The sequence below is a fragment of the Onychomys torridus genome, chromosome 7 (assembly GCF_903995425.1).
Source record: "Onychomys torridus chromosome 7, mOncTor1.1, whole genome shotgun sequence".
In the NCBI taxonomy this organism is placed as follows: Eukaryota; Metazoa; Chordata; class Mammalia; order Rodentia; family Cricetidae; genus Onychomys; species Onychomys torridus.
The window spans coordinates 37431454-37440168 of NC_050449.1; the positions used below are offsets into that span (position 1 = coordinate 37431454).

General features: G+C 53.1%; 1 protein-coding gene across 3 annotated transcripts; it reads left to right on the top strand.

Annotated features, from left to right (window-relative positions):
• The first annotated feature begins 3447 nt into the window (after nucleotides 1-3447).
• On the top strand, nucleotides 3448-8383 carry Thy1 (Thy-1 cell surface antigen). 3 transcript variants are annotated; one of them, XM_036194014.1, is made up of 4 exons: nucleotides 3448-3649; nucleotides 5980-6041; nucleotides 6434-6769; nucleotides 7143-8383. In XM_036194014.1, exons 2-4 carry the CDS (start codon nucleotides 6005-6007, stop codon nucleotides 7247-7249), a joined length of 480 nt encoding a protein of 159 aa, XP_036049907.1. In that variant the 5' UTR covers nucleotides 3448-3649; nucleotides 5980-6004; the 3' UTR covers nucleotides 7250-8383. The 3 variants fall into 3 exon arrangements, with proteins under 3 accessions (XP_036049907.1, XP_036049908.1, XP_036049906.1); XM_036194015.1 differs by having other exon boundaries at nucleotides 3581-3698; XM_036194013.1 differs by lacking the exon at nucleotides 3448-3649 and adding an exon at nucleotides 3792-3881.
• Nucleotides 8384-8715: the final 332 nt, after the last annotated feature.

The window sequence follows — 8715 nt, forward strand, 5'->3', positions numbered from 1 at the left end:
CATGCTGCCTTGGCATCTGATAAAAACTGCAGGGTTTCAAGTATCACCCATCTTGTTGAATCAGAAGGGTGCTCCCACTCCAGCCCCAGCTGACAATGTCCTCTGCCAGACAACCCTCCTTATGAGACCAGGTTCAGGTCTTGCTTCTCCCTGAGCAAAGGCTTCAGTTCTCTGGAAACCTGCAAAGATACCAGTCTGCCAGACCACCATCCTGCAGGAAACTCCACATCACACCCTTCTGACTCCGCCAAGGCCTGCCTCGCACAGATCCAGGGTGGTCAGTATCTGGATGCAAGCCCCTTCTGGCAATTCTGTGGATACAGTGTGGTTCTCTGGAATGTGAGTATATGAGGCCCATATACTGCTTTTGACCTTACCAACTCAACACTAAGTGTTCAGCCATCCATCCCATTATCCCTGGGATAGGAACCTTTCCCACATCAACTAAGTGAAAAAGAGGGATTCCAAACATGGTGGTGATGGCCAAATACCCACACACCATCTCCCACACGGGACAGTGAAATTATTCTAGAAAAACCTTGACTGCCCATGCTAGAAGCACCGGAGCACTGTGGAGTCAGTCTGGAGACCGAAGAACTCCTCCATCCCAGGCCTGACTCCCCTCCAGAGTAACTGACAGACTTTTGACAAGTCATTTCCTTCCTTGGTCTTTAGGTTCAGGCTGTAAAGTGATGAGAAGTTCTGTGACCCCTGTGACCCCAACACTCTGATAATATCTAAAACATCATCCTATATGATTTATATGACTATAAAGGGTGACTGCCCCTAGAGTGGTCTGATCTTGAGGAGTTTGTCACCCATGTGTCTCAAGCTGGAGCTACAGGAGACAAAGAAAGGAGAGAGGTCCAGGTGACCAACAAGAGACCATCTTACCTTGACTCAATTCTTCCAGCTTTCGGCTTCTGACTTGTCCACCAGTAAATGGGAGCTTTTCAGGCTCCTCCCCTTCCCCATCCATGATCCCTCCCCAGATCCTGGGTTGTCTTCTTCAGGCCTTTGATTCTATCCAACTGGAGATGTTGCTCAAACAGACCCCGAGCTGCAAGTTCTCAACAGGCCATGCTCCCCTCCCCTTCCTGAAGGCAGAGTGCCTAGGGACCCAGAAGTAGGCCAGGTCCTGGAAACCTTCACAAAGTGGCACAGATAGGCCTGGGATGGGCTTGCAGAGAAGCATCCAGGGCCTCAGGCAGCCTGAGCCCCGACCCTTGCCACTGACAGCCCTCTGAGCAGCCCATCTGCCCCAGAATCAAGGAACCACACAGCTCCAGGCCCAAGCTCTGAGAGGAGGAAGTCCCAAACTAAAGCAATTGAACTCTGATAGGAAATATCCCTGGGTCGAATTCAAAAGCCACTAAGCTGAAAGGAACACACTGCAGTCCAGGGACAGCATCGAGCCCTTGTGGAATGAGACAGGAAGGAAGTTGAAAGAATGAGAAAGAATGGCAATGAGGTGAGTCGCTGAGGTCAGGGCATCCAGATCCTGAGAAATTCCCCTATGAGCAGTAAAGGTGGGTGGGCTCATCTATGAAGAAGGGTGGTCCTTGGGGACCCCTGTTCTTTAGCTCCCAAGCCCTGGGGAGCTTTACCAAAAGCACCCCAGGAGTTCAGTGGCTTACTGAACAGCCCCCACTCCTGTCATCTGAGGGAGGAGACTGAAATTGCATCTGCAGGCCCAGGGATGGCTTCCAACAGTGCCATTACTGTATTGAAAACTGCAGTGAGGTGCCAGGGCTGACTTCTATGAAGAAACAGGAGAACGAGCAGGCTCATGGTTGAGAGGCAGGGCTAGCCCACAAGACATCCCCACCAAAATTCAGAGACCAGGAGGTTCGAATCAAACCAGCCTTTTAAAAATATATAGGGACCAGCAAGAAGGCTTGGTGGGTAAAGGGGCTTGCCAGCAAGTCTGACAACCTGAGTTCAGTCCCTATGAACTACATGGTAGAAGGAGAAACCAACTCTGGAAATCTGTCCTCTGGCCTCCAAATATGTGCATTCAGACACACACACACACACACACACACACACACACACACACACACACACACGTGCGCTGGGGCTGTCTTTCTGTATGCTGTGAATGTGGGTTGCTCAATTTTTGGTTGATAAATAAAATGCTAATTGGCCAGTACCCAGGCGGGAAATACAGTATAGCGAGACAAGCAGAGAGGAGAATTCTGGGAAGAGGAAGGCTGAGTCAGGAGTCACCAGACAGACACAGAAGAAGCAAGATGTGAAGGCAGAACTGTAAAAAGGTACCAAGCCAAGTGGCTAAACATAAATAAGAAGTATGGGTTAATTTAAGTGTAAGAGCTAGTCAATAGTCAGCCTGAGCTAATGGCCAAGCAGTTTTAAATAATATAAGCCTCTCTGTGTTTACTTGGGTCCAAGCAGCCACAGGGCCTTGGGAGCTGGGCAGGACCAAAAAAAAAAAAAAACTTCAACTACGTGTGTGTGTGTGTGTGTGTGTGTGTGTGTGTGTGTGCGTGTGTGAAGAATTTTAAGTTTCATTTAAAATAATACAAATATAAAGAAATAAATCATTAGCACTAGGTGTTTAAAAAGAGTCTCTTGGTGACATCAAGTTGATGGGGGAGAAGGGGTATCCCTGAGGATGAAGAACTGGGGTTCAGCCTTTCCAGGTAGTCATATAGCCCCATTCTGAGAGTTCTCTTTGTCTCTTCCGCCAGCTGAAGGGTGCAGAGTGGAGTGTCTCAGCATTGAGGGCTTGGGTTCCCAATCCTGCAATTGGCCAGCTGGGCCACTTGCCAACAGTGAAGTAACAAGGAGTGGGACAGGAGGAGTCTGTTGTGATGGCAGTGGGGACGAATGTGACCATGGTTGTAATGAGCCCAGCACAACACTTGTTAGAAGGCCACACTCCTTCCCTAGTCTGAAGACCACATGGGACCATCTTGTGCCCATGGAAGTGAAAACATTCTAGCTGGCTGGGCTAGGAAGTGCCAGCTCAAGATCAGAAGCAGAGGCAGAGGCAGAAAGCACTGTTTCCACGCAGAGCCAAGTGCTCTGAGTACCTGGAGGTGGGCACACCTAGGCAACAGAGAGGGGGCCAGGCCGGTGTACCCCTTGCTTTCAAACGGCTGCTCTAGCATGGAAAACAACCAACCAATTTCCTTGGCAGAAAGACCAGGCTCCAAAGCCGAAACTCATCACTGGAGGCTCCAGCCTAGAGGGAAAAGAAGGGGTAAACTAGCAGGCCTCCCCACAAGCACTCTTTACCCTTCTGTTGTCCAGACTTCTGAAAGCTCTAGCCGAGAAAGGGTTACACAACCTTCAAAGGAGAGCCAGCATCTCAGGGTGTGAGAAGGAGGCTGCCCCATCCTGATTCCGGGGCTCCCAAACTGTCTATTCCCTGAGCAGGCCAGCCAGCCATAGGAGTGAGGGTACCCCTTCAGCAGCAGCAAACCACCTACCCACACCCAGGCGCGCCCTAGCCCGCCTCCCCACCCCCTCCATCCTTTCCCCTTAGCCTCTGATTGGCTGAACCCCGAGGCCCTCCCCGCTCCCCCTCTCCCCCACCCCTGGTGAAAACTGCGGGCTTCAGCGCTGGGTGCAGCTACTGGAGGCGGTGGTGCATCCGGAGGAGGCTGCAGCTACCAGAGTCCAGGTGAGAGCGGGAGCCAGCAGGAACCCGCACACACAGGGAGAGCCACAGGGTGAGGATGCAAGCCCTCCCAGCTGCTGCTTTGGGAAAGGGTGTGAGGGCGCTCCTTGATGGGGGCGCGGGAACTGGGGAAGGGACCTGCATCTCAGGCTGAGCGGGAGAGGCTGTGCAGGGAGGCTCTCAAGCTTTTGCTGGCGGGCAGGCGCTGTCAGAGACTGAGTGCCAGAGGAGAACGGTGAGGAAGGACACTGAGGACAACCTTTGGTTCTGCCCTCCACCCAGAGGTCCCCAAGCTCAGATCCCTAGGGTAGGGGGGTAGTGCAGATAGGAAGAGGCAGGGGGCAAGCTGGAGGGAGGCTCCGCCCGGGTGACCTCGCAGCTCTCGCTGGGTGCGGGTGCGGGGGAACTTCAGGTAAGGAAACCGCAGTGCTGCGGAAGGGGACTAGGTGATAGGCGCGGGGGGAGGGGAGAGCTAGAAAGGATGCCAACCGGGGAGAAGGGGAACCTCAATTGATAGAGGAGGACTGAAATAAGGAAATGGCATCAGGGTGGGATCAGCCAGGCAGGGCCTCAGGGAGGGGCCGCAGAGTTTGGCTGGGTGTGGGCTTCTGAGCCTGGGGCACCAGGACACAAACCGCCTCTGCTAGCGCACTCTACCTCTCCATCTAGTTCTGCCAGGCTTCCCCGGTCCCAGCCCCATCTCTGTCCTCTAGGGTTCCCTCTTCCTCCCCTGGATCCCAAGTCCACACTCCCTCCTCCATAACAGTGTTCCTAAATCCAAGCCCTATGCGGGCTTGGGCATGGTAGGCTAGCCTGTAATCTCAGCCCTCAGGAGATGGAAGCAGCAGGATCGTGAGTTCAAGACCAACTTGGTCTTATATCTTGAATTCCAAACTCACCAGGGCTATAAAACAAATCAATACTACCCTCCCCCACACGTCATCTCCGCCACAGAACCTTGGGATCTGGCTCCTCAAGCTGAAATGACATTCGCTGTCGCGGCCCATCCCCGAGACCCTAATCTTTTCCCCCATGGACCTTGGACTGTGAGAGTGGCAGAATGGTGTGCCCTGCGCAAGGGCTGTGTGGCCTAGGTGGAGCCCGAGAACGCTCTCTTGGGCAAGGGCAGCCTAGAGTACCTGCTCAGTGTTGCCAATGTGTTGAGAAGGGGGCTCCTGGGTGCGGGGCAGCAAGGGTGGGGAGAAAAACCTATGTGGGGAAGCTATGAGCGCTGGACTAGAAAACTGCAGCCCTTGAGAGCTGGCCATCTGCAAGTACCTCTGGCTTATGTATAACCAGAGCACTATGGCTGCTCATTCACATCCTGTGCCCTGTACAGGCCTCTGTGGCACCTTAGCTACATGCGTGCCTGACCTCATCTCCAGCCATTAAGTTATCTGGATCACTTACTGTGGGGCATAGTGCCTGATGTTTACCATTTTCTCATTTTCACAAATCCTATTCTCTCTCTCTCTCTCTCTCTCTCTCTCTCTCTCTCTCTCATACAAGGTTTCTCTGTATAGCAGCCCTGGCTATCCTGGAACACGCTCTATAAATCAGCTGGCTACCTCAAACTCAGATCTTCCTGCCTCTGCCTGGGATTAAAGGCATGTGCCACCATGCCTGGCCACAATCCTATTCTTATATAAGATTTAGAGAGCCTCATTTATTCAGAAAATATCTTTTATCTAGCTTTCAGGGAGCTGAGGCAGGGCAGAGTTTGAGGACATCCTGAGCTACATTGGGAGATATAGTCTCAAAAAATAATAATAATAAATAATAATAATAATAAGGCAGGTGCATATCTATAATCCCAGCACTCAGGAAACTGGCCAGTTTGGTAAGTTTGAGGCCAGCCCAAGCTACATAGTGAGACCATATAAAATAATAATAAATAAATAAATATTTGAGTATCCATTATATGCTAGGGCTGATCTGGGCATTAGGGATCTTCTTCTGAAGTAGTCCCCAAGGAGAGATTTGTTTAATGGCTCTGAAAGCATTCATTTGGAAAGACCGAATGAGTTCTGGAGACCAGCTGTACAGCGACATGACCGAGTCTAACCCTCCTGAAGCGTGCACTCAGACTCTGATTAAGAGAGCAAAAGTCACGTGCTGTTTACCAAATCAAAATTTTAAATGTAGGCAATCCTTGCCTCAGAGGTCTTAAATCCCAGAGGAAAAAACAGTGGCCGAAGTTGCCCAGCAGGAAGTGAAGGGGGTGAAGAGAGGGCTTGGGTGTCCCCCATGCCCTCTGTGGGCCTTACGCCCTCACGGTAAACATGAACCACTTGTCTCACCTCTTGGCTGATACCCAGCTTTCCCCACCCCAGGATCCAGGACAGAACCCTTGGCACCATGAACCCAGTCATCAGCATCGCTCTCCTGCTTTCAGGTACTGGGCAAGGGGCAGGCTGGCAAGCCAGGGCGTCCGGCTCCCTTCCCTTGGGAAAGTAGCCTCTTTGTCATAGACTCCGCCGAGGCACAGGTGGCTGAGAGGGCTCAGCTTCACTGTGTCGGTCGGTGGTGGGCTTTGCCAAATTGGAAACTCCATGCAGGAACTAAGAACTCCCTTTAATCTCCAGTTCTGGGACCATAGATGGGCTCTAGAGGTTGAGTAGACTAGAGATAGAAGTTGGGGGGGGGTTGTTATGATATCCCACCAGTACCCCAGGGGTGCGTGCAAACCCCACATCCTCCCCAGCCAGGCCCCAGTCTACTCTTCCTGCAGGAGGGAGGCCCCTGCTCTGTATCTCCCCCAATTCAGAGAAGACACTGCTGTGCCAGTCTTGCAGATGTCCCGAGGGCAGAAGGTGACCAGCCTGACCGCCTGCCTAGTGGACCAGAACCTTCGCCTGGACTGTCGTCATGAGAATAACACCAACTTGCCCATCCAGCACGAGTTCAGCCTGACCCGAGACAAAAAGAAGCACGTACTGGCAGGCACTGTTGGAGTACCCGAGCACACATACCGCTCCCGGACCACCTTCACCAGCCACCACAACATCAAGATCCTCACCTTAGCCAACTTTACCAGCAAGGATGAGGGCATCTACACGTGTGAGCTGCGGTCCTCTGGCCAGACTCCCTCAGTCTCCTCTCAAAACGTTGATGTGCTCAGAGGTGAGACTGGTCCCCAGAAAGATGAAATGGCCAGGTTAGCCATGCTGGGGCTAACCAATCTGCCTGGGGGGGGGGGGAAGGGGGGGGACGACCAACCAGCAGCTCCATTAGCTGGGCTGGAGGGGACAGGGGCCCTATAGCCTCCCCTAACTGCTGCCCTCTGTGTGAGTGGGGAAAGATCAGGGGCCAGATAGGCAACGCTTGTAGTAGAGGCGTATATTCAAGAGCTGAGGAATCGGCTAGTGGGAAGATGGTGGTTCCGACACCGTTACACTGTCAGGTTGAGTCCGTTAAGACACCAACCCCCTTAAAAGGATAACACCTGGTGCTGTCTCTGCTGCCCTCCTCCTCTGACCTCCTTCTCTCTCCACAGACAAGCTGGTGAAGTGTGATGGCATAAGCCTGCTGGTTCAGAACACCTCATGGCTGCTCCTGCTCTCCCTCTCTCTCCTCCAAGCCACGGATTTCATTTCTCTGTGACTGGTTGGGTCCACAGAGAAACAGGAAATCTTCAAGGCCCAGTACAGAGGTCCTGCTTCTCTGGGTCAGCTGACTCCCTTCCCCAGTCCCTCAGATGCCTTGGGGAGAAATCGGGACCCTGTCCCTTGTAAGGAACCCCAGTGCTGCATGCCATCGCCCACCCCCCTCTGACACTTCACCCTCTCCGCACACCACTGGCTGCCATTTTATACTCTGTTCCAGGGCTGCTTCTGTCTGTTTATTTAGAGTTTCTCCTTTCTTTTCCCTGGGAGTTTGTGACAAGGGAGGCCAGGATTGGGGACCTCATGGATGGGTGACAGGATACCAGTCCCTGGGGGACAGGGGGGTTCCTCCTTGCCTACCAGGCCAGATGCCTTAAAGAAACATGGATGAGGGATTTGAAAGTGTGCCTGTGCCTGGTACGGTCATACTCTTGATGAAACTATCACTCAGCGGGCAGCGAGGGGGGCCTTAAGATCTCAAGATATCAGGGTGCTGCTCAGCCTTTGTGGCCCGTCCAGTGAGGAGGAGAACTGAGATTCCACAAGGTCGTTCTCAGCCACCACATACAAGCCCCCTCATACCACCGAAGAAGCACCCCCTGGAGCTCTTGAGCCAGGGCTCATTCAATCAAGATGCAGGTCCAGGCAGAGAATGTCGGGAAAATGGAGGGGTAGGCGGTGAGGTAACACCACCCTCCTGTCTCCGCCACTGCCTGTAGTGAAAAGTGTGGCAGAGGAAGGCAAGCCCCTCATCTGTTCCCAAGGAGCCAGAACTCTAACTAGCAGGATCTAAGTCGGTGCAGGAAGGAGGTCCTAGCACCATCCAGGTGGACCCAGTTTGCTGAGGGAGATTCTTCCTTCTTCCTTCCCTTACCTCTCTGTGCCAGCCTCTCTAGCTGTCCCTGACCCCCAGACAACCAGAGTCTTGCAACCTGCCTCCTCTGGGACCTCCTAGGGTGGAAGGCCGGTAGTGAAGTGAGACCCAGTGTGACCACTTCTTGGAAGATAGCTTTCCCAACACCCACTTCCCTGCTGGCAGCTCTGCCTGTCCTGTGTGTAACGCCGCCCCAGCTTACCGCATCTCACTGAGGGGGGAAAAAACTGCACAATAAAACCAAGCCTCTGGAGTCTGCCCTGGTGTCTGTCTCCTTTGCTCTGCCATGGTCCCTGACCCAGATGGCTTGGCTGGGTGTTTCCAACAGGATACTGGGGTACCCCAGCCTGTCCTGTCCCCTGGCCTCCTCTCTCCCCGTTTCTGCACCCCCCCCCCTCCCACAGGGACATGACTCTACTGTGAGATCTTCACTCAAATCAATATGTGCTCTCTCTGCTGACTCATCCAGCAACAGCAATGAGTTCACCCGCCAACACAGGCCCCACTAGTGCCAGGCAAGTTTGGAAAGCTCTGCCCTTGGAGCAATGGGAGGTCAATTTCAAAGTGTTTTTCTGGGAGGAATTGGGAGG

Excerpts from the sequence above, each read along its gene's own strand:
- Thy1 (XM_036194014.1), top strand. The coding sequence starts at position 6,005 with ATGAACCCAGTCATCAGCATCGCTCTCCTGCTTTCAG. Across the intron at positions 6,042-6,433 it reads CATCGCTCTCCTGCTTTCAG|TCTTGCAGATGTCCCGAGGG; the intron begins GTACTGGGCAAG and ends CTGCTGTGCCAG. Across the intron at positions 6,770-7,142 it reads AAACGTTGATGTGCTCAGAG|ACAAGCTGGTGAAGTGTGAT; the intron begins GTGAGACTGGTC and ends CTCTCTCCACAG.